Source organism: Cervus elaphus, chromosome 25, assembly GCF_910594005.1.
Source record: "Cervus elaphus chromosome 25, mCerEla1.1, whole genome shotgun sequence".
NCBI lineage: Eukaryota > Metazoa > Chordata > Mammalia > Artiodactyla > Cervidae > Cervus > Cervus elaphus.
Genome location: NC_057839.1, coordinates 17,129,116 through 17,156,132, shown reverse-complemented (window position 1 = coordinate 17,156,132; position 27,017 = coordinate 17,129,116). Strand labels below are relative to the sequence as shown.

The 27,017-nt window shown below is 36.4% G+C and overlaps 1 protein-coding gene across 4 annotated transcripts in view; it reads right to left on the bottom strand.

Annotated features, from left to right (window-relative positions):
• TRIM23 (tripartite motif containing 23) overlaps positions 1-26,806 on the bottom strand; it is a 33,435-nt gene extending 6,629 nt beyond the window's left edge. The window contains exons 1-8 of one of the 4 annotated variants that reach the window (XM_043887702.1): positions 26,665-26,806; positions 19,914-20,076; positions 14,805-14,926; positions 12,293-12,571; positions 11,539-11,721; positions 8,503-8,718; positions 3,928-4,062; positions 708-837 (exon numbers count right to left, since the gene is read on the bottom strand). In XM_043887702.1, the coding sequence (XP_043743637.1) occupies positions 708-837; positions 3,928-4,062; positions 8,503-8,718; positions 11,539-11,721; positions 12,293-12,571; positions 14,805-14,926; positions 19,914-20,076; positions 26,665-26,745 (1,309 nt within the window). In that variant the 5' untranslated portion in view covers positions 26,746-26,806. The other 3 variants (XM_043887706.1, XM_043887705.1, XM_043887703.1) reach the window with 3 other exon arrangements.
• Positions 26,807-27,017: the final 211 nt, after the last annotated feature.

Here is a 27,017-nt window from a genome sequence, read left to right as displayed (position 1 = left end):
AACAGCCCAGGTTGGATGCATGAGACAAGTGCTCAGGGCTGGTGCACTGGGAAGACCCAGAGGGATGGGGTGAGGAGGGAGGCGGGAGGGGGGATCAGGATGGGGAACACATGTAAATCCATGGCTGATTCATGTCAATGTGTGGCAAAAACCACTACAATATTGTAAAGTAATTAGCCTCCAACTAAAAAAAAAATGGAAAAAAATAATAATAAAAAATGAATTTAAAAAACTGACTTATGCGTGACACACCAAAAACAGGCAACCCCATTTGTAGCTGTGACTTACAAATCATCTTCATACCGCACTATCTAACCAACTCCACTTGTAATAAACATACATGGGGAAATGTATACCTTTAACCAGGGTTAGCCCGCTAACCCAATAGAGTCCTTAGACCTTGACAGCCGAGTACCAGCTCTGTAGCACTGCCACCTCCTCATCCCTAATTTTCAGCCAGAGTCATCAATACTTTCTTTATTCTTTTCAGCTGTCCCACCAATATTCTGTTCTTCCTTACTATCCCTCCTCAATCCACATTTCAATCCCACAGTCACTGAACCTTGCATTTTTCCTCTGAAATGCTGATGTCTTACAGCCAATCTCCACATCAGATGGGCGTAAAGTAAGGCCCTGAGAACTCATCTGTAAGTTAGGGGTTTTTCCTATAAAATATTCATTAAGGTAAAAGCAATACGCATACTTACCAATTGTTGGAATAGGCTGCATGAACTCATCCTGTTTTAATTTAAACAAAATAGTAGTTTTTCCAGCACCATCCAATCCTAATGTAACAACTCGAATTTCCATTTTGGGTCCAATGTGAACTCTATTGTCCTATAATTTTTAAAAAAATAAATCTTTTAATTTTGATACAGAGTTAAAAGTATTAGCACTTACACTTTTATTTATAAAATACCTTTGCTGATTACTTTGTCTCCTACTCATTCCTCAATCCATTAAAATCAGAGTTCTATTCCCATATTAAAATACCCTGATTCTGATATATAGAAAGAGGAAATGTATCCTCGCTGTTTTGTTAAATCTTGGCTTAGTAAAACTTACTACATACTATGTAAGCTAAAAAATACACACACACACACTTATTTTTCCCAGATTTTCTAGCTCTATTAAATCTTCTTTAAATAAGATTTTTCATGCTGTGCTAAATATATTAATTAAAATAAAGATATATAAAGTATATAAAGATATAATTTGTGACATCAATAACATAAAGTACAGGGGGTGGAGCTGTGGAGAAATAGAATTTTTGTATGCAATTAAAGTTAATTTGTTATCAAGTTAAAACAGAATGTTACAACTAAAATATTTTATGTAATTGCAATGGTAACCTCACACACACACACAAAAAATCCGTAGAATATAAACAAAAGGAAATGAGAAGGAAATCAAACCATGACACTATAAAAAAAATCAATAAAACACAAAAGGCAATGAAAGAGGAAAGGTGAAACAAAAAAAAACTTATCAAGTTAGGCAGAAAATGAACAAAATGACAACAGTAAGGGTTTACTTAACAATAATTACTTTAAATATAAATAGACATAACTCTCCACTCGAAAGACATAGTGTGACCTAATGGGTGAAAAACCAAGATCTAAAAATATGCTGTTTACAAAAGAGACTCACTTTATATCTAAGGAAACACACATTTGAAAGTGAAAGGATGGTAAAGATGCAAATCTCTTTGGGATGCAAATCATACCCAAAAGAAAGCAGGGCTGGCCATCCGAATATCAGATAATATAGATTTTTAAGTCAGAAACTGTTATAAGGGACAAGTTCATTATATAATGGAGAAATGGAAGGTTTATAAAGAATATATAATAATTCTAAATATCTGGATTATAAATAAATAGATTAAAGCCCTAAACATAAGAACCAAAGCTATAAAACTCGTAGAACAGCAGAAAAGCTTCACGACACTGGGTTTGGCAATGATTTTCTTAGATATGACATGAAAAACAGTCAACAGAAGCAAAAATAGATAGATGGGACTAGATCAATGTTAAAAGCTTTTCTGAATCAGAGGACACAATCAAGAGAGTGAAGAAGAAAACTATAGAATGGGAGAAGATACTTGCAAATCATGTATCTGATAATGGGTTCATATCCGGAATACATAAAGAACTCCTATAACTCAACAACAAAAAGACAGAAACAGAAAAATAGGCAAAAGGACTTCTAAAAAATTCTCCACAGAACTGACCAAGAAGCATATGAAAAGATGCTTAACATCACTGATTATCAGAGAAATGCAAATCAATACCACAATAAGATATCACTTTACACCAATCAGGATGGCTACTAACAAAAACAAAAACAAAACGAACAGAAAATAATAAGTGAAAATGTGGAGAAATTGGAATCCTCATGCACTTTTGGTGGGATTTATATCATGTGATGCAATTGCTAAGGAAACAGTATGACATTTCCTCAGAAAATCAAAAACAGAACTACTATATAAATCATTAGTCCCATTTCTGGTATTTATCCAAAAGAATTGGAAACAAAGCCTGAAAGAGATGTCTATACAATCATGTTCACAGCAGCACTATTCACAATAACCAAGAGGTAAAGTAACCCAAATATCCAGCGATAGATGAATGTATACACAAAATGTGGCATATACAAACAATGAAATATTATTTAGACAAAATAAAAGGATATCCTGTCACATACTACAACACAGGTGAACTCTGAGGACATAATACTAAGTGAAATAAACCCAGTCACAAAAAGACAAATACTATCCACGTATACACTAAATTTAGAGTAGTCAAATTCAAAGAAACAGAAAGTAGAACAGTGGTTACCAAGATATGAGGAGAAGCAGGGAATAGGGGAGTGGTTGCTTATAAGGTATAGTTTCAGTTTTTCAAGATGAAAAATTTCTGAAAATGTTTCACACAGTGTGAATATACTTAATAATACTGAACTATACACTTAAAAAATGGTTAAGATGGTAAAAAATTTTGTGTTTTTTACCATAATAAAAAAAATGTACATACTCACAATCAAGAACCTTCTAGATGCAAAAGGAAATGGAAAAGGTCACTATATACAGCTATGGAGTGACCTCTAGGATGTACCCTCAAGTTAAAATGCAAGGTGGAGAAGTGAGTACAGTACTCTACCTTTAAATGGGTGGAGAGTACATGCAAACATATTTCTCTATTTTTTTAAATGATTAATAAAACTAAGAAAAATTCTTAATAGTTTTCTATGGCGAAGGGAAGAAAAGGGTGGAGGGGCCAGGAATTTAAGTTAGACTTCACTGAATGTACTTTGCTTTGTAGATATGACTCTGGACCATGTGAATGCTTCACTTAATTATAAAACAAGATTAAAAACAATTTTAAAGCCACTCAAAAATAGAGAGCAAAATGAAACACATGTACCTTTTTAAATTCGGGGGAATCCACTTGAAAAGAGACCAAAACATATCAAAAAATGCCAAATACATACCTTGTTGGATTCAGTCTCAGACCTAAAAAAATTCATTTAACAATCTAGGAAATCTGAATACTAATTTGATAATGGGTAATATTAAAGATGTATTTAATTTCTTAGGTGTGGTAATGGTATTTTTATTGTGTTTTAAGAATGATTTGATGTTGGGATGAAATATGTTGAGATTTGTTTCAAAATAACCTGGGAGATTGTAGGTAGAAAGAGACTGGGAGAAGGGTAGGTGAAATAAAAAGTTATTAACTGTTCCAGTAGGTGGTGATGAGTATAGAAGATTCATTACACCACCTTCTATTTTCCACTGATAAAGTTTTCTTTTTTAATCCTATGGTTCATTAATTTTTTAGTTGTCTCTTCAAGCTAATTACCATGGAAGGTAAAACAATTACGATTTGTTCAAAAACACACCTAAAAATGAAGTACAGGATATATTACCTTTGTAAAAGTGACAGGGATGCTGGCATCCAGCTGGATGTGATCTGCCACTTCTGTAAACTGCTGCTGCTGCTTCTGCAATGTTTCCAGTAACCTCGTGATTTCCTGTTTTGCCAAGACAACTCTACAATCATCCTAGAAAGGAGAAGATGATATTTCTTATAAACCTTTTAAAGAGATCAGAAAAAAAGAGATATCACTAAAACTCAAGAAAAGCTCATTTAACATTACAGTATTCAAAGTTAGCTGCTGAAGATCTGATGCTTTTGAATGGTGGTGCTGGAGGAGAAGACTCTTCACAGTCCCTTGGACTGAAAGCAGATCAAACCAGTCAATCCTAAATGAAATCAACTGTGAATATTCACTGGAAGGACTCATGCTGAAGCTGAAGCTCCAAAACTTTGGCCACCTGATGCAAAGAGTTAATTCACAGGAAAAGGCCCTGATGCTGGGAAAGATTGAATGCAAAAGGAGAAGAGGATGGCAGAGGATGAGATGATTAAACAGCATCACTGACTCAACAGACACGAATTTGAGCAAACTCTGGGAAACAGTGGAGGACAGAGGATCTAGGCATGCTACAATCCATGGGGTCGCAAGAGTTGAACATTCAACAACAACATTCAAAGTTAACTTATGTGTAAATTTGACTAAGATAACAATAGTCAGACATTAATAAATAATTTAAGAGCCCATCAACATAAGAACAGATAAATAATTTTATATCCACAAATGCAACACTATCACAATAAAAATGAACTACAATTACATTTTGACAAAATGAATTTCACATGAAATAAGGGTAGAAATGACATGAAGAGTTCTTATTGTATGATTCCAACTTTTATTAATTACCAAAACAGGCAAAAACAAAGTATACATTAGAAATCAGGACAGTCGTTTATCCTTAGGAGGAAAGGCAGGTAGTTACTAGAAGAGAGTCTGAGGGTCTTCTGGGGTCCTGGTAATGCCCTGTTACTGGATCTGAATGCTGGTTACATAGCAATGTCCAGTCCTAAAATACAGCAAGTTGAACGTGTATGCACATATTTCTGTGTGCGTGTATAAATATACACACATAGTACTCCTATAAAAGTTTTTCAAAATAATGTAAGATACACGTGTTGGTTCCAAAAACAAAGGACTAAAGGTTAAACTGTGATATCTCTGTCTCACTCTAGAGTCCCAGGCTCTTTCCTTCAGTTGCTCAAATATTATTCCAGAAATATTCTATACATATGCCAGTGTATTCTTCATAAGATATAGATTTTTCCAACAATATATAAACCCCATGAAAGAAATAGCATTGTCAGTTTTTGCTCACTGTTGTATATTCATATGAAAAGAAAGTGAAAGTCATTCAGTAGTATCTGACTCTTTGCAACCCCATGGACTATACAGTCCATGGACTTCTCTGGGCCAGAATACTGGAATGGGTAGCCTTTCCCTTCTCCAGGGATCTTCCTAACCCAGGAATCGAACTGGGGTCTCCTGCATTGCAGGCAGATTCTTTACCAACTGAGCTACGAGGGAAGCCATATTCATAAGAGGTGACAGCAATCTGGCTGTTCCAATCCCCAGAACAAAAACCCTGAAGTCCTTCTTGTCTTCTCCTTCCTCATTTTCACATGTATTTGTCAACAAATCCTACTGGATTTCCAAAATCTGGGTACTTCTAGCCCCTACTATCCAAGCTACCATTCTCTCTTACTTGGAATGCCACAATAGTCCCTAACTATTGAACGCCTTCCTTCTCTTTGGCCTTTTCACATCAGCCAGATCCTTTTAAGTAAGATTAAATCATTCTTGTGCTCAAAACCTCACAATGGTTTCTCGAATTCAATCAGTAAAAGCTGAAGTCCTTCCAATGGCCACAAGGCTCTCCTTATATAATTCCCTATTTCCTCTCATTTCAGCTCCTATTACTCTCTCCATCGCTTATAGCTGCTGCTGCTGCTGCTGCTAAGTCACTTCAGTTGTGTCTGACTTTGTGCGACCCCACAGACGGCAGCCCATCAGGCTCCCTCATCCCTGGGATTCTCCAGGCAAGAACACTGGAGTGGGTTGCCGTTTCCTTCTCCAATGTGTGAAAGTGAAGTCGCTCGGTCATGTCCAACTCTTAGAACCCCATGGACTGCAGCCCACCAGGCTCCTCCATCCATGGGATTTTCTGGGCAATAGTACTGAGTGGGGTGCCATTGCCTTCTCCGCCATCGCTTATTACTATCCATCTATTCCAGCCATAGTGCCCTCTTTTGCTGTTCCTCAAATACATGTCACCCTAGGGTTTTTGCACTAACCACTTCCTCTACTAAAATCTTGTTCATTAAGGTGTGAGATAGTTCCCTTCACCTTCTTCTCTTTTGAGTCTGATTAAATCTCACCTTTTCTCAATGATGCTTACCCTATTTCAAAATGCAATCTGCTGTACCTTCACACATTTTCCGTTTCCCTTAGCTCTTATCACTTTTTAACATACTATATAATTTACTTATTAGAAATGGTTATGGCTTATTGTACTGTCTTCTTGCTAAGATGCTAATTCCACAAAATTATGGCTTTTGGCCTATTTTGCTTATTGACGTATTCCATGTACCTAGAATTTACATGGCACATAGCAGGCACAAAAAAAGATGTATGCCTCATAAATAAATCCTAACAAAGCAGCATCATGCCTTAGATCAATTATTTTGGAGGGGAGGGATGATTAAATTTTATCCTCAAAATTGATAATAAATATGTGATGTTTCATCCATTCCTCTGTTAAGGAATCTCTGTGGCAGGAACTTTTAAGACTACTGGCTGAGATTATGGTTCTGTGGCCATAAATCAGAATGAAACTAATAAGTACATATGAAGAATGAATCCAAGACCCCAATTTCATTTGCATTAACCCAGGGAGATAATACCCTGCCATTAACATTTATCAGTCACTTTGACAAAATGCTTCAGAAACTCTAAAATACTTCTGAATATTTCAGTAGCCATGAGCATACTTTTAAATTAAATAAATATAAAAATATTTTGAAGTAGTCACTTAACTATGATTTAGGACATGCTCCGTTTGTAATTCTTCTGTGTAGCTTGAGCTAAACAAGTATTTATTAAGCTCTTTCTATCCAGATACAAATAATTTAGATACAAAGATACATTCAGCCAACATTCAGAAGGACAGTTGTGCGCAATGTATCATTAGATTCAAATCAGGAGACAAAAACGCCAACAATCATGTGGACAGAAAAACTAATATGAAGAAATGTTAACTAGGTGTAGTTATTAACAAGGCAACTGAAAGTGTAAAAAGAGCTCGGAGGTCTCATGGAGGGAACAACTGTAAGAAATAGCTAGCACTCTCAGGGCTGGGGGAATAAAGGAGAGATGCTAAAATTATTAAAACTTAGACACTTATAGGAGGGATCCCATGGAGCTGAAACTCAGATCTCTAAGGAAAGTGGTCTCCTCGCGTGAGCAGTGACATTCACATGAACCCCAAGTAAACCGGAACCCACAGGAAATCACGTCCACCTTTCAGCCTCCCTCTACTGCCCCCTACTGGCAGAGCCTAAAATAACATGGAACCAGCTGGCAGAGCAGGTTTTCAGCGTTCCAATCTCAGCATCACAAAGGAGAGGACAGAAGAAGAGGACTGGAGCAAGAAAACAACTTAATAAATGGCTAAAAACATCAATTATTACAATTCAATGTGACAAGGACTAAAGGACGCAAGGCTGATGTGCTTACAGCCTAGCCTATCAGATTTTTAAGAGAAAAAGCTCTACAATGGTAGAAAGTTTAGCTCTCTAATGATTTGATATCAACACAATCATCAGCAATATATCAAAAGATGAGAGTGTCTGCAGCATATTAGGATTCCTAGGGCAACAGTAAGTCTTAATTTGCACATTTATGAAGGCAGATCGAAAACAGTAATGAGTAAGACTGACATTTTTGTTAGAATAACCTTAAGTCTAATTCATTTTAAAAGCATATTATCTGCAAAATGGGTAACAAATTGCTTATAATACATCATGCATCAAAAAAAAACATGGATTTTCTGTGACATCAAAGTTAAGAACCAATAAATTAGAGCAAGATGGGTAGTTCGTGTTACAGATGCACTCCCCATCTCCCCCCACCAAAAACCAATGAACAAAAAGAGCAAGAAAAAGGAACTTCAAACAACAGTAAACATTTGAAGAAAGATTTCCAATATTAAAAAAGGGAGACATAAGGCCACCAAGCTGAAAGAATAGTATACATTTGGAAAAAAAGGGTTAAAGGACTTGGGATGAATAAAGAATGACAAGAAGTTAAAGAGGTTCTAGAACCTATGGTTTTATGGTGGGGAGGACACTCAAAAGAGAGGGCATTGATATGGCTGACTGGAGCAATTCAAGGTTAGAGATCATGTCCTAAGCACAGTCCACATTAAAGCCCACAGTAACATACAGTAATAATATAAAAATATTTATTAAATTAATAAAAGAGACTAGTATGTACTTCCGGTAATGATTTGATTAAGCTTACAAATTCTCCTTCTTAAACTATGTCCTAACCATGTTTTAAACCATGTACCTGTTGCAAAGTCTTTTCACAGTGGAGACAGGCTGTTGAAACCTGAGATAACAAGATAGTCATATCTTCTTGTTGCTGCCTGAGCCAAATCAACTTTTCTCGAACATGAGCATCAACAACACTTAGAGCCATTTCTTCTTGACGACACAGAGTTTCATGCAGATCAGAAAAATAAGCTCGGACACACGATCGGGCATTCTCTGCAGTACCTGGTACCTTAGGCAATAAAAATAATTTCAACAACTGTAACCTTAAAAAAGATTTTTTATGTGAAATAATGAAAATTTCAATACCATCTATATAACCTTAAAAATCCCAAAATGTATATCTCCACAGAGGACTTTTCCCCTTAAACACAACCTTTGGATATCCAACTGTTTAAATGACATTTCAAAAAAACAAGTCTCCCTCAACCGCAAACCTAGTTTTTTCTATCTCAATAAACAGCAACTACAACTTCCAGGTTGTTCAAGCTAAAAAAACTGGAGTCACCCTTAACACTTCTCTTTTTTATCTCTCAACTAGTTTCTTACTGAATTCTGCTGACTTCAAAATATATCTAGAATCTGATCATGCCTCACCATCCCTACCTCTACCAACCTAATCAAAGCCATCGTCATCTCTCACTTGATTATTGTAATAGCCTTCTAACTCGGCTCACTAGATCCACCCCTGCTCCCTGTAATGTATTCTCCATCCAGAAGCCAGACTGATCATTTTACAATGTTAAGTCAGAATGTTAATTATTACTTTGCTCAAAACACTCCGTGGTTTCCCACACAGAGTAAATGCCAAAGTCCTTTATATGGGATGTTCAATGACAGAATCCCTGAGAAAAAGACATCTGAGCTAAGACCTGAAGGAGGTAGGAGGAGGGAACCACATGAACATTTTGAAGAAGAGCATTCCTGGAATAAAGTAAAGCAAGTGCCTATTAGGCCCTTTCTGACCTCAATTCCAGCTATGCTTTCCATCAATCATTCTGTTTTAGCTATACTCAGCATCCTCTAAGTTTCTTAAGAACACGAGGCACACTCCAACTGCAGGGCCTCTGTACTTGATCTAGAATGTTCTTTCCCCAAATATTAATATGGTTCCCTTCTCTCAGCTCCTTTAGGTCTTTGCTCAATGCCCGTTCTCAGGGAGTCTGTCCTCAAATACCACCTTTTCTGGATTTTTCTCCAAAGCACCTAATAACATACTTCTGCCATATTTTACTTATATATTGTCTCTCTTCCCACATTAGAATGCAAACTCCACATAGGTGATATTTTTGACTTGTACAGTGGTGTCTCCTTAGCTAGAATAGTGTTTAGCACTTGAGATATGTTCAATAAATATTTATTGAGGGCATAAATATTTCCACCATAGTACAACAAGATCCAATAGAATTTTATGTGATGACAGACATGTTCTATATCTGTGCTGACCAATATCGTAGCTACTAGATACACACACATAAAATGTACTTCAAATGTAGCTAGTGAGACTGAGGAAGTAAATTCTGTATTTCTTGGGATTGATAAATAATTTAAACTTAAATAGCCACATGAGGCTACTGGCTACTAGTTTGACGGAGCATTATTCTAGCAATTATTCCCTATGACTTCGCTTTAATTTTTATTACCAAAAAAAACCACTATACTTTGTCTGACCCTGTGTTTTATATTCCTGTCTAAAAATATCCCTTTCTTCTCTACACATGTGTGCTAAGTCGCTTCAGTCATGTCCGACTCTTTGTGACCAGGACTGTAGCTCTCCAGGATCCTCTGTCCATGGAATTCTCCAGGCAAGAATAACGGAGTGGGTTGCCATGCCCTCTTCCAGGGGATCTTCCTCACCCATGGATTGAGCCCACATCTCTTAAGACTCCTGCACTGGCAAGCGCGTTCTTTACCACTAGTGCCACCTGGGAAGCCCAACGCTTCTCCTCTATAATTCAATTTTTAAAAGCAACTACCACCATTGCTTAAGTCCCTTCCTTCTCTTCATAGCCAAACTCTTAGAAGTTAGACACACTCACCTCCTAATACCCACTTACTCTTCACCTTGCTGTAGGGGGTTGGGGGTATTTCTGTTTATTTCACAGACATAACAAATTCAACATCCAAATTAAACTTACCACCTTGGTCTCATCATCCCCTCCCAAATTCTTCTTTCTCCCCGTTTAGAGCACAACCATCTGCCAGGCTGGGCAAGGTGGAAACCCAGGCATCATGCTTGACCCTGCAAGTTACCTATCAATCAATATTTCCAATCAATCACTATGACCTACCTATTCTACTTCTTTTAACATCTCAAAGCCATGTGCTTCTCTCCATCCTCAATACTGCAGTATTATGGGCCACAAACAATTCTCAAGTAGATACTTTCAGCAACCTCACAAGAGGTCTCCTTGCTTCCAATCTTGTTGTTCCTCCAATTCATTTTTTATATTAAACAGCAACCCTTCTTAATGCAAATTTGATTATGTTATTCCTATGACAATTCTTCAATGGCTCATCACTGCCTGTGAGATAAAGTCCAAACTCTTTAACATAGCTAACAAGATGTTGCACAATTTGGCCCTTAATTCTCCAACATCTTTTCTTACCATGTGCCACCCCAATACTCAAAGCTTCAACCACAGTGAACTTAGTTAAGTTTCTACAATATGTCCAATTCTCACATCCAGGTATTTTAACATAGGCTTCCCTCTCTGGAACAACTCTCTCCCCACCTCACTCTTCTCCCTGACTAAATTCCTTCAAATCTCAGTTTAGACATCACATCTTCTAGAAAGCCTTCCAAGACTTACCTAAGTTAATGCTGTTTTTATGCACACTGCCAGGGCATCCTGCATTTCCCCCACAAAGTAAACAGTTACCACACTTGAAACTCTTCCATGATGGATTATAAATTTCCGCAAAGACAGAGACTTTTCAAAAAACTTATTTCCACTGACTAGTGCAGTACTGGCACAATGGAATTGCTCAATAAATCCTACAAGGTGAAAAAGTAAGAAGGAGAAAGGGTAAGGAGGAAAAAAATCCATACATGTTCTGTGTGGGCCATTCCAATTCCATCTTCTACTATTTGTTCTCCTCCTTCAATGTGCTGAACGATTCCAACTAATTTTCTGGAATAATCTGAAATTTCCTCAGTGAAGGTCCGTATGCAATGAGCCATATCTAAAATTGATGCTCGGATCTGGTTAGCTTCTGGTTCCAATACTGAATGCTATAAGGTGCAACATAATTATAGAAAAGAACTCACAGTATTGACTAATGATATAAAATGCTACTTAACTGGCTCCTATTAATTAAAAAACAAAGCATTAGCTGCAAGTGGGTTTTATAACATATTTACAAAATCACAGCATGAAGAAATACTAATCTGCCTTCATTCCAAAATTATTTATCCTTCAAAGAAATAATTTTAAATTTGGAATTCCATATACTGCTAAGAAACCAAGAAATCTTCTCTAAAATTTGATCACAAGCATTAGTTCATCAACAGATATATTATCAACACAATCCAGTGCTTTACAAAAACATGCACACAAAGAAAAGAACTTTTTGTTTCCTGCTAGAAAGCCATTTTCAATAAAGAATGAATCATAAGGACTCTGAAATTTTTGATAAGTCATTCAGAAAATAAACCTCTCTTTTCTTTTCATGCTACCAAGCTCAACTCATTTATCATTTAGCTCTTCTTCAGTTTCCAGTTTTACTATAAAGAACCAAGTCAGTGAAAATAAACAGTAGGCTGGTAAAGCAGGTGAAGTTATCAAGTTTAACTACACTCATACCTTGTGACCTTGGTGTTTTCCATATTCTTTGCAGACACAACACATGAGTGGGCTAGTTTGACAGCCATCTTCCAAGCAAACAAACTCAATGGCATGCACTTGATGCTGAGAGCACATGGTCTTCTCATGAGGTTTATCAGCTAGAGGCACTCTCCTGTGCTTTGCTAGTGTCTTCGTAGAATGAGTAACTTGGGAACACTCTGAACACAAATGAGTTGCACATACGGTGCAATATACAGATGCAACATGAGCTTCATCTTCATCACAACGAATGATGCTCTGATAAACAAAAAAGTAATGTATTAAAACTGAACCCCTTTACTAAACAGAAACTGACTGAGACACAGAAAATAAACTTAGGGTTACCAAAGGAGATACCAAGGGAGAGAGAGGAGAAATAAATTACACACTACTATATATAAAACAGCTAAACAACAAGGACCTACTGTACCACACAGGGAACTGTACTCAGCATCTTATAATAATCTATAATGGAAAAAAACCTGAAAAAGAATATGTGTGTGTGTGTGTGTGTCTGTGTGTATATAACCAAATCATGTTGATGTATGCTTGAAACTAACATAATATTATAAATTAACTATACTTTGATTAAAAAAAATTTTTAATTAAACCCCAATCATTATAACATGCAAAATTTTGAAATATAAAAACCCATAATCTTTATATATATATAAATAAACTGATAATTAAATTAAAAAGTCATTCACTACTCACTTCTATAGGTAAGTGAAAGCTATTTCCAAAATTGATCATCAATATATGCTATGAATTTGAGGCCAAAAATACAACCACTGTTTTAGATTCACTATCAGTGCAAAGGTATCTACTGCAAAATCCCCTCACTTGACACACAAGAAACAGACAACAGAGGATAGAAATTAGTTTTTAAGACTGAAAGAACTGATAGTAAATACTTCCCCCTGCTTTAAATATACTTGTCAGCATAATGTAGATAAAAAAAGAAGCACAAATTTTATTATTTAGATAACCAAGTGAAGCTTTTAAAAACATAGATGCTTAGACTCCAACGTGAGAAATACTCCTTTCTCGATAGGGGTAGATGAAGTCCAAGCTGTGTATTTTTTCTAAAGCTCCATAGTTGAGTCCACTGCACTATCCTGGTTGAAAATCATTAATTTAAGAAAAAAATAAAATAAAACCCTATGTTACATGTAACCTTTTAAATGTTTATTATTTTTATGAATTAGTAAAAAGCATTCCAAGTTGTCAGTTTTACATGTCAGATAATCAAGAATGCTTTGAAAACTTTTTCTGAATACTAAAAGGCCATTACTAGAAAGGGAAAGATTTGGTATAAATTTCCGTAGAAATAAAAATTAGAAAATATACCAATGGTGACATTAAGTAGTATCACAGTAAATAAAAAATGAATCCAAAGTTAAAAAACTTTGTTTGCAACTATGAGAAATGCATATGTATAAAATTGAAGAGTCATGTCTTCTGCTTTCTAGAGCTGACAAATTTGTAAGATCAACGTTAGATAATCCTCAATGTCTTTCAAAATAAAGGTAAAAGATAAATCATGGTAAAGAACTGCAAAATTTTTAGAAAACAGTGCTTCAGTTTGAGATTACTTTCACTGATTCACTTTATATAGGAAATCATGATCTAATAAAAGAGAAGTAAAAAGTCAATCTGACATTTTCCTTGATACTAAACATGTGGTTCTCAAGGTGTTCATAAAAATTATTAACTATTTACTAAACAACTATTCCTATATTCAGAATAGTCTATAAGTTACGTAGATAAATTTTATGCTAAAAATGTATTTTAACTTGTGTTAATGGTCTTCTAATAATTATTGGACACTAACCTATCTAGATAAAGAGAGTACATCTACATACAATTTAACTTTTCATGAAGATATTTAATAGTAATTCCCTCAGGAGCTATCGGAGAAGGCAATGGCACCCCACTCCAGTCCTCTTGCCTGGAGAATCCCAGGGGCGGGGGAGCCTGCTGGGCTGCCGTCTGTGGGGTCGCACAGAGTCGGACACGACTGAAGCAACCTAGCCGCAGCAGCAGCGGGAGCTACGGCTCCCTGTAAGGCATTTTGTCTCTACGCTAAAAGGTCCCTTTCATGGAGCTCCTCTTTATTTCTCTGTGCTTTAACTGTTGAATGATTCACTTTTGCATCCTCTGCTTTAATGCAGGCTACATATCCTTCGTATTCATCCATAATCTTACTCTTTCACTTTACCCTTATGTAGAACTAATGATGATAAGGAAACAAGTTTATACAAAAAACACAGTTTGCGTATAGTATTTTCAGAGAATTCAAGCTTCAGTTTTGCTTTTATTCAGTTGGGGATTCTGTTGCCTTCAGAATTATAATGTAATGAAAAGTCGTGTCTCTGGAATCCTACTTTATATGGTAAGTGAGGTAATATTGGGCATATAATGGCAAATATTTTAAATTAAAAGAAAAAATTCATGGTCATAACAAATATTTCAACTGTTCAATCAATACCTCTCCAGATATCCCAATGGCTTCTTCTGCAGCTCCATACTGACCAATATGTCCATTCTGCAGTCGTTCCAAAAGCTCCAATAAAGCAAAATTTTTTTTCAATCCCCAGACACCTGAATCTCCTAGAATATAAACATATAAACTAAATATAACAAAATGGAATATTATTTATTTTACCCCATATCCTGATAGTAATTTCAATGTCTCACAGTTCAATCATTAATAATGTTTAAAATTTGAAAATTCAAATTTTCTCCATTTCCTGTTAATGCTATAACAGCAATCTTAACATTCTCTTTAAAACACAGAACTCCTTAGCATTCTAAGTAGAAACATTTTTTAAAACTCTTATTCTTTTTCTATAATTTAACTTCAATATAATTTATAAAGCCTATTTCCTTACTGATTTTTTCTATATATACTAAAACAAGTGCTTTAAATATTTTTAACAGAACCTACAGTAAGAAATACATTTTACATTGCAACCCACTATAACACACACACACACACAACTGAAACAGAAGATTTACAAACCAAAATTCACCCTCACAGTGTGCAACACATTGATAAGTTTTATCCTATTTCTTTTTTAAAAATCTTATTCACAGACAATTAAACTGATTTTATGACCACAAATATGGTCATAAAATATGATGCATGTTTGAAAACCACAGTATGAAAGATACACTTAACCAGCGCCTCTGCAGGGCCAGGGCCAGGACCCACAGCAGCCCTGCGTCCCCCCCGCTCACAAGGTTGCTCACAGCCCCCTGCGACCGGTGCATCGTTAAGTTGTTTGGAATTGTTTCAACCAGGGCGCTGCAAACAAAAGGGCGAGCAGCTCTGTTTCTGAATCGGCAAAAGTCACTCAGCATCATGCATTGGAATGAGCCCTTAAAGAACCTAACGGTTTGTACCTGCATTTTGTATTTTTAGGGGTAACTTAAATCTCAGTGTCTCCTCTGTTTCTGCTGTAAGTGTGTAGGGAGGCTGGGTGGAGGGCTCATGGAATCTGTATGTTGCCTCCCAGGTTGCATCTAGTTAATTTCAAAATGCAAAGTTTTATTAAAGTATCTAGGAAACATTCAAAAAAAAAAAAAAGAAAGAAAGATACACTTAACCTAAAATAAATCCATCTCTAAACTGGAACCAGAGCAGCTAAAGATATTTTCCCCATCTCATCTAACCTAGAACCCTAAGAGCAATCAATAAATATATAAACTCCTTCTCACACACAAACACAGAGTTTCACACTAAAGTCTGACGATACTCCCTTTTAGGTAGATAAGACTTTAGGGCACATCTGAATAAGGACCAATGCCTTTCTTCCCCAGAACTGACCAGGTGAACATACGTATAACATAAAAGGCCAGGTGAACATACATATGTGCATGCAAACGTGGCCACACACATAAGCACACACAAACACAAACTCTTCCTAAGACTATAAATAAAAGATAGATCCTCCAGAAATTAGAAGGATATCTGTTATGCTGAGCTTCTATACAACAAATACCATCTGACACAAAGCTGCCACCTAATACATATTCACTGTAAAAACAAAAGAATGATTAAGTCAATGGTTACAAGGCTTCCGTCCTTCTTGGCCCCTCTTTTCTAAGGGAGGGAGAGAAGGAAGAAAAAAAGGAAGGAAGAAGGAAAATTGGAAGAAAAGGTAAGGAAAAAAGCCATTTCTAGTTATGGTTTTCCAAAAAATTTTTTTAAACTAGGCTAAATATCTTTACCCCCTTCTCTGATTTCTGTGACCTCCTTTCCCAAGTATCTTTATGCAGCCCCTAGCCAGCATCTCCACCTGTCTCGCCACCCTAGCAAGGCTTTCTCAACTGATTTAATTTTTCACCCATATTCTATCCCAAACTGAGTTCTATCCATTTTGTTTATAAAAGATTAAGAAGTACACTAAGTCCTTTATTTAAAAGTATTATCTTAACAGTATCCAAATACTTTAATTATATATTAAACACAAACACAAAAACTCCTAGTAGTATTTAAACAGTATGTATCTACTGCCTAAGATATGACTTAATTTTTCTGTGACTATCAAAATAAATCTAATATCTCAATGACTTAAAACAACAAAGATTTGCTTTCTGCTCATATAACATCTCAGGGGTTGGTGAAGACAAGAGAGATTCTGTTCCCTACTGTCCATGATCAAGGACACAGGCCAGTGAGGCTCCAACCACCTGTATCACCTCACTGTAGCAGGAAAAACAATTTACTACAAACTATCATAAATCCATTCTTAACAGCTTCTACCTGGAAGTTAACATTTCACTTCCACTCATAATTTCATTAGTTAAAGGAAAATCACACAGCTCTGCCTACCTAGTCATAAGAGAGCAGGGAGGTGTAATTTTACCATGAGGAAAGAAGAGAAGAACCATAAATAATGCTGACCAGTACTAATAACTATGATAAACAACTACTGATACTAAAGAAGAATTCTAATTTTGATTCTTTCATATTAACAGCAGTTCATGGGGACTGGGGTGGTAGAAGGGAGGGATGGCTTGGGAGTTTGGGATTAGTAGATGTAAACTACTACATATAGAATGGATAAATGACAAGGTCCTACTGTATAGCACAGAGAATTCTATTCAATATCCTGTAATCAGTCATAACAGAAAAGAAAAAAAACAGTAATTTGACTTTATAAGCAGGAAATACAAATGATTTTTTTGTTATACTTTTTAATAGATTCTCCAAATTTTATGCAATTTATATATATATATAATTTCTATAAAGATTTTAAACACAAATTAAAACATAATGACATCAAACTATATCACGGGTCATTAACACATATTCCATAGGCTCGAATTAGAGTAAAATTCTAAGCTACAAGGTATAGTAATTACTATACATCATGCAAAATGCCAGACTACATGAATCACAAGCTGGGATCAAGATTGCCAGGAGAAATATTAACAACCTCAGATATGTGGATGACAACATTCTAATGGCAGAAAACGAGAAGGAACTAAACAGCCTCTTGAGGGTGAAAGAGGAGAGAGAAAAAGCTGGCTTAAACTCTACATTCAAAAAACTAAGATCATGGCATCCAGTCCCATCACTTCATGGCATACAGATGGAGAAAAAAGTGGAAACAGTGACCTATTTTATTTTCTCAGGCTCCAAAATCACTGCAGAGTGACTGCAGCCATGAAATTAAAAGACAGTGGCTCCTTGGAAGAAAAGCGATGATGAACCTAAACAGTGTATCAAAAAGCAGAGACATCACTTTGCCGACAAACATTCATATTGTCAAAGCTATGGTTTTTCCAGTAGTCATGTACAGATGTGAGAGCTGGACCATAAGGAAGGCTGAGCGCTGAAGAACTAATGCTTTCAAGTTGTGGTGCTGGAGAAGACTCTTGAGAGTCCCTTGGACAGCAAGGAGATCAAACCAGTCAATACTAAAGGAAATCAACCCTGAATATTCATTGGAAGGACTGATGCTGAAACCGAAGCCCCAATACTTTGTCCAGCTGAAGTGAATAGCCAACTCACTGGAAAAGACCCTGAAGATGGGAAAGATTGAGCAGAGGCAGAGAAGGATGAGATAAGCTGCTGATGAGGATGAGATGGATCCTCAACAGAGGATGAGATGGTTGGATGGCATCACCAACTCAAAGGGCATGAATTTGAGCAAACTCCAGGAGATAGTGAAGGACAGGGAAGCCTGGTGTGCTGCAGTCCATGGGGTCACAAAGAACTGGACATGACTTAGTCACTGAACAAGAACATAGAAATCACAACCTATATTCAAGGCAAAGTTATTGGTTTGACTGATTTCAACTAGGATATCACTAACCATTATCTGTCACGAATTCCTAGTTTATCACAGTGAGGGTAGTAACAACCCACACTGTGGTATGCAGTGCCCTTCAAGAGGAAGAAAGGGTCCATCTTACGTTTGCAAAGTATTACTACGTCTACACAGTTTATAAAGAAGATGGTATGGTATATATAAATTACAGAATAAAAGGACAAAAAAAAAAGTCAAAATAAAGACTTCTCCCCCCTGAACCTTATATGCTACGCATAATACTACTAATACTGTCTCATATTAGTTTTCTGGCAAATGAGCATACTACTTGGTTAGATCAAAGTCTACCAAAATCTTAAAAAAACCATTCTATCCTACCCTTATAAGAAAATATTTTACAACAATGTTTCTTAGCATTTTAAAGCTGTCTGGTCTAAAAATGTGGGTACTCTTGCTTGTTTTCCTGGTGGTTCAGTTATTTCAAATGTGTTCCATGTGATATATAGTCTCAACAGTCTTAAACAGTGCTAAAAATAAATGACAACCTTAAACTATTAATTTTGGAGAAAATTCCACCATTAAACAAAATAAACATAGAATTTATGGTTGTCAGATAACTGTTCAAATGTTAATAAATGTCATTTCCAAATCTGGTATCCTATAGTAATAACTCATTTTGTTGTTGTTGTTTTTTGTAATAACTCATTTTGAAAACTATAAAGCAAAGTTTTAAAAGCATGCAAAAAACTGAAAAAAATCCACCAGACCTTTAAATACATTTTAACAGAGAACAAGAAGTAGTTTAAATAGTTATCAAATGCTAAAAATACTTCTGTCTCTGATATCAATAAATAACATGCTGAAACCCCAAGTACTTATCTGTATTTCCCTTAATAGCCTATCCTTGTCTAAGGTAAACCCTGTTTTACAGCAAAGTGGAAAAGGTTAGCATATCTTTCTCAGGTGTCTTAATTTTAAAACTATTGATCTATAAGTACTGAATATAAAAATCCTAGAAGATGAAATAAAGTTAGTCCCTAAGAGTGGGTTAGTTTATAGCTTCAGGACTACTGGTTTTAGAAGAAACTGAAACCTTCTCGGAATTTTATGTTTCTTTTTATTTTTTTGGCCATACGTTAGCATGTTTCCTGATCAGGAAAAGACCCCATTCGCCCTGCAGTAGAAGCACAGAGTCCTAACCACTGGACTGCCAGGGAACTCCCAGAATTTTACAATTTTTAAAATCAAGCAGAAAGAAATTGTCTACTATGACATTTGTGTTACACGAACAATTATATATATGTATTTTTTCCTACCTAGGTCTGTTACTTGCCGATCAAAAGGGCAACGGATTGCTCTTCCATGAAGAGGCAGTCGAGTGAGACAGTCGTGACAAACTGTGTGGCCACAAAGCAGAAGGCGAGGAACTTTGTCTCCTTGCAAAGAAAAGACATCTTCACAAACTCCACATTCTAGCACCTAATAATGGGAAAGAACATATGTGCTCTTTAAATGACTTCAAAGCACAAATATTTTAGGCTAAAAAAAAAAGCCTGATCTTATTTAATGAATCAATCTTCTTAAATTACTTTATTCCTCCATGAAAAAAAACTGTCTAGGTGTAAAATCTTAAATCATCTTTTGTCACTTCATCTGATAGATCTCACCAAAATTACATCACAGTGAAATCTCCTTGGAAGGATAAGTGTCAGGGATCAAAATAATGTTGTAAGTTAACATCTTAAGTTTTGAAAATTATGACATGATTCATTATATGTGAATCCCTAACAGTATATAACTCTACCAAAGGTGGGTTCTTAAACAATTTCTCTGCAATTAACTAACTCTCAGAAAACCCATCATTAATATGGACAAAAATAATTTGATAAATGTGCTAGGATGACAACTTACCTTGTAAATGATAAAGAAGTTGTTAAGACAAGACTATGAGTAATTTTCAAGTATCTTCTAACATACATTTACATCATACAATGTAAGAATGCAGTTAGACTTAAATTTCAATTCCTTGTTCTCAATTAATAACGTCCCTGGGTTAGAAAGTTTTTTGTTTATCTAGTTCCAATCACAGGTACCTGACTTGTGAAAGTACATGGAGTCAGTCATAGGAAAGATGACAAATCAACTATACTTCAAGTAAAAAAGAAAAAAAAAAGGTATACTTCAATAAAAAAAGAAAAGAAGGGTGACAAGAATTGGCATATTCTAATTCTTCAGCCCATGAGTTTGTTTTATAATTAGTCAACAAACTATATTTATATCAATGAAGGTTACTTCTTAATATATTTGAAGTTTTTCACAATTTAATAAATGTTTTAAACATACCCACACTGAACTGTTTGATTGTACCCCAAATTCCAGGACCACCATCTGTGACCTAACGCAGCACAGCTGCTGTTCTATTGCTTCTCTTCTCATTCAAATTCTATTCTCAAACTGTATCAAATAACTTGCAGTTCACAGCACATACCAAACTGTTTTTGCTTCTTTCTTCACATTAACACTGAAGAAACAGCTAAACAGACATTTTCCTAGGGATTCTTTTTTTACATTAATAAACAAACAAATTCCTAGATAAACACACTATCCTTAGGGTTCCCATGTACCATGGATAAGTGTTAATCTCAATACCTAAAACACTTTTAATACTTTAATTGGCTTTCCAGCCTGTCTTACCCTGTTAGACCAAAGCCCTCAGGAATAGGGTATTCCAAATACCAAGCACCAATGTGCTTAGGTTACTAAAGTCCAACAAAATAAAAATTTTAAAACAGTTCAGCCAACCACCACCCCCCAACAAATACATACTACAAGGTTAAAAACAAACACACACACACACAGAAAAATCAGTGAAAATCAGACTTAATCCAGTAAAACTTTAATATTAACTCTACAATCAAGTTGGAGTCAGCACATGAAATGCTAATGTTTTTCACTGTAAATAAACTGATAATTCATGACTGGCTTGCATCCCAGTATGGTCCAAAAGAAGCTTAAATGTAATACATAGTTCACAGAAAAAGGCAATGAAAACAGATCTTTAATTATACGAAAAGATGTCCAATCTCACTCAAAACATTTTGAAATCAGTCGAAGCTATACCAATATACTTTTTTCAGATTGTATTTTAAAAAGCGGGTAACACTTTCTACTGATCAAAGTGTGGGAGAGTAGATAAACTGCCGGTTGCTGTGAACTGTGTATTGATTGATATAGTCCCCATGGAAGGCAATTTGACAAAACCTATCAACAATATGAATAGCTTAGTAATTCTACTTTCAGGAATTTATCCTATAAGTATCACATATGTATAAGAATCTATATTATTCCTTCAAGCATCTTTTGCATTAGCAAAATACTGAAAACAAAGTAAATATACACAGAAAATAAATTAAGCAACATTCATATACTGCAAAACTATGCAGTCTAGTGGGGAGATTCCCTGATGGCTCAGCAGTACAGATTCCACCTGCAATGCAGGAAACGCAGGAGACGCAGGTTCGATTCCTGGCTTGGAAAGATCCCTTGAAGGAGGAAACAGTAACCCGCTCCAGTATTCTTGCCTGGAAAATCCCATGGAGGAGAAGCCTGGAGGGCTACAGTCCATAGAGTCGCAAAGGGTCGGACACGACTGAGCACGCACGCACACATGCAGTCTAGGGAGGAAAAGTCAGGAAACTTTTTATGTATACACAGTATGATTCCATATCAATAAAGCAAAGTGAAAAATGAAATATAAAATATTTAACTTCTGCATGATGGAGAAGATATAAAAGAGGCATATTTTTTATATACACTGTTTTGCAAGTATACTACTTCGGGGAGCTAAAGAGAATATATATTTATATATATATTGTTTTACAAGCATACTATCTTTCTGGCATGATACACAGGAAACATTACATTGGAACTGTAGTTCTCTTTGAAGAATGGAAACAGCTGGGGAGTAACTACACATAAATCACATATATATGTATGTTTGAATGCAGAGTTCCAAAGAAAAGCAAGGAGAGAGAGAAAAGCCTTCCTCAGAGATCAATGCAAAGAAATAGACAAAAACAATAGAATGGGAAAGACTAGAGATCTCTTCAAGAAAATTAGAGATACCAAGGGAATATTTCATGCAAAGATGGGTTTGATAAAGGACAGAAATGGTATGGACCTAACAGAAGCAGAAGATATTAAGAAGAGGTGGCAAGAATACACACAAGAACTGTACAAAAAAGATCTTCACGACCCAGATAATCACGATGGTGTGATCACTCACCTAGAGCCAGACATCCTGGAATGTGAAGTCAGGTGGGCCTTAGAAAGCATCACTACAAACAAAGCTAGTGGAGGTGATGGAATTCCAGTTGAGCTATTTCAAATCCTGAAAGATGATGCTGTGAAAGTGCTGCACTCAATATGCCAGCAAATTTGGAAAACTCAGCAAAGGCCACAGGACTGGAAAAGGTCAGTTTTCATTTCAATCCCAAAGAAAGGCAATGCCAAAGAATGCTCAAACTACTGCACAATTGCACTCATCTCACACGCTAGTAAAGTAATGCTCAAAGCCAGGCTTCAGCAATATGTGAACCATGAACTTCCAGATGTTCAAGCTGGTTTTAGAAAAGGCAGAGGAACTAGAGATCAAATTGCCAACATCTGCTGGATCATCGAAAAAGCAAGAGAGTTCCAGAAAAACATCTATTTCTGCTTTATTGACTATGGCAAAGCCTTTGTCCATGTGGATCACAATAAACTGTGGAAAATTCTAAGAGATGGGAATACCAGACCACCTGACCTGCCTCTTGAGAAATCTGTACGCAGGTCAGGAAGCAACAGTTAGAACTGGACATGGACCAACAGACTGGTTCCAAATAAGAAAAGGAGTACATCAAGGCTGTATTTTGTCACCCTGCTTATTTAACTTATATGCAGAGTATATCATGAGAAACGCTGGGCTGGAAGAAGCACAAGCTGGAATCAAGACTGCCAGGAGAAATATCAATAACCTCGGATATGCAGATAACACCACCCTTATGGCAGAAAGTGAAGAGGAACTAAAAAGCCTCTTGATGAAAGTGAAAGAGGAGAGTGAAAAAGTTGGCTTAAAGCTCAACTTTCAGAAAACTAAGATCATGGCATCTGGTCCCATCACTTCATGGGAAATAGATGGGGAAACAGTGGAAGCAGTGTCAGACTTTATTTTTGGGGGCTCCAAAATCACTGCAGATGGTGATTGCAGCCATGAAATTAAAAGACGCTTACTCCTTGGAAGGAAAGTTATGACTAACCCAGATAGCATATTAAAAAGCAGAGACATTACTTTGCCAACAAAGGTCCATCTAGTCAAGGCTATGGTTTTTCCAGTGGTCATGTATGGATGTGAGAGCTGGACTGTGAAGAAGGCTGAGCGCCGAAAAATTGATGCTTTTGAACTGTGGCGTTGGAGAAGACTCTTGAGAGTCTCTTGGACTGCAAGGAGATCCAACCAGTCCATCCTAAAGGAGATCAGTCCTGGGTGTTCATTGGAAGGACTGATGCTGAAGCTGAAACTCCAATACTTTGGCCACCTCATGCGAAGAGTTGACTCATTGGAAAAGACCCTGATGCTGGGACGGATTGGGGGCAGGAGGAGAAGGGGACGACAGAGGATGAGATGGTTGGATGGCATCACCGACTCAATGGACATGAGTTTGAATAATCTCCGGGAGTTGGTGATGGACAGGGAGGCCTGGCATGCTGTGATTCATGGGGTCACAAGAGTCGGACACGACTGAGTGACTGAACTAACTGAACTAATGTATATTTACACACACATATATACAATATACACACTTCATATTATCCTGCATTTTTTAAACTAGTCAGTAAAAAAGTATCACTTAAATATCTTCACTTAAAAAAAGAAAAGAAAAAAATCTTCAATATCAAATTACAGAAAAGATATTCAGAATAGGAATTAGATATTACAAAGTAACTGCAACATTTTAAATAAATGTTCTCACTACAGAGACACCATAATATATTACAATTATATATGACAATAAACTCCAAAGAACCAAATTAAAATTTTACTTTTCTCATTCATATCTTGTTATCTTTAACAGCATCATCACTCATATTACTACCATAGGTTTTTTTCACAAAAAGCACTAGTAAAATTCCACAGATTAGTAAATCACAGTTACTAGACTATTCTGCATCATCTCAGTAAATAATAGAGTAAGAAATTTTTTTCTTCAGTATTTATGAATAGGAATTGTGGCTAACAGCATAAGAATTTAAGTCCTAGATAGGAAAAAAGCTCTTAGTTTTACAAACTTCACAATATGCCAAAGAGGGCTTCAAACTTATCACATGTAAATTAAATTTTAATAAAGCAGGCCATATTTTCAAAGGACTAAGGCAGCTCACACTTCTTTTGTGAACATAAATAATTTCATACCCAATTTTTGTCTGTTTTTCCTAACGAGAAAACTCTATCAATATCAACTTGTTCATTAAGCAGGAAGTCATTTTACATATGCAAACATTAGCATTCTAAATTTCAACTTTTAACTTCCAATGAACACTTCTTGCTTTCATCTGTAACAATGGCCATGAGATTTTTTAAAATTTAATTTGTAATTTATCTTACAAATTAAACCATGAGGATCGCCAAAAAGGACTATCCTATTGCACATCTCAGTCACATTTTACATATAAAAATGAAAATTAACAAAATGAGCCTCTAATTTATCAAACTCTGTGCATTAATAAACTGGAGTTACATCAGGTTTTGGTATATTTTTCAGATTTTAAGGCAAACAAGGTAACAAAAGCAGACACAGCAGTAATATCTATTCCTATTACTTCTTAATTCAAGTTATTTCACAAAATAATCTTCAGGTATTCTCTACTTAGAAAAAGCACAATTCAATAAATAAAATCCCAACCATACAAGCCAAATAATGAGGGCAACTTCACATCTCAGATATGCTATGTATCTTCAAAATAACTTTATTAATATTTAAAAAAAGATGAATCAACAACCACCAATACTGATCGATAATACAGTTGAAGGCAAAAATGTATCATTCGCTGTCATATGAAACCAACATTAGATGAAAAACCACAGGTGCCTATTACTCAAGACCTTAAAAGAACTTCAGATATCTCCTCCAATGGTTTTGAACCCTAGTTGCACATTAAAAGCATTCTGGGAATGCAAAAAAAATACTGATATCAACTTAAGCAGAACTGGGGGATTAAATCGTTTGTGTTTTTTATTTTAAAGCCCTCAGTAATATGTAACCAGGAATAAGAATTACCACTATCCGAGATTACAGGGGATTCTGAAGATTATTAAAATCAGTTCTCCCTTCCAGATCTATCTATATACGGAAAAGTGAATTCTACGTTATTTCAACTGAATTTTTGGTAAACCCATTTTAGAGCATTTAAATATGGCAGAATTTCAAACTTCAAACATAGGGTAATTCATATTCCCGAGCATTAACGGGGCTGTCGACACACCCGTACTACCAAAAGAGGAGAGGGCAGGTCAACCAATAACAGAGGTCTGATTACAAAGTAGTGCCGTAACGAAAAGAATACTTTATAGAGCAGTCAACTCTGGCTCAGCTACAGTGTTAACCGAAACCTGAGTTTCCTCACTTGTAAAACTAGAATCAACAATTACTTCATAAATAGATATTAACTAGGTAAAATATCTAAAATAGTGTCAGTCAATAATAATGGATCAATTTCATAAAAATAAGCTTATTAATGCCTGTTGGGCTTAGCTAAAAACAGAGGGCCTGGGGAAAGATCAGCCCAGGTCACTCTCACAGGCCTATCGGCTCCTTTTCACAAAAGTCCCCGTTGGCGACTGCAGAAGACTAGAATGACCAGGAGGCCAGGTAACCTCAGGCCTGCAGGGATAAAGGTCCGGAGGGGAAGCATAGGCTTGTAAAGCCGAGAGGGACCCGAGTCCGCGCAACCCGCCCAAAAAAAGCCAGATCTCCGGGATGAACCGAAGAGAGGCCGATGGCGGAGAACAGAGCACGCAAGGTCCCTCACCTTCACCACGGCCGTCCCCCGGCTGCCCTGACGACCACTGTCTAGTCCCGCTCCAGGCTTGTTTACAACCTGAGCAGCCATCCTAGGAGGAGCCTCGCCACTGAAGCAGCCGCGAAGGCCTTCAACAGGAGAGGCGGGGTAAAGCCACCTACCCAGAAGCCTCGGCGCTTAACGCTAGCGCACAGGCGCAGTACGACGCCGGGCGCAGCTGAGGCGGCTTCCTCGTACCCCTTCACGCCAGCAGAAGCTTGCGAATGGGAGCTTTGTTGTTTTTATTAAAGAGTCTGGAGATTTTCAGTCTCCGTCAGACTTCCATCAGATTGATGGGAGGAGTAAAATTAAAGCAAAAAATA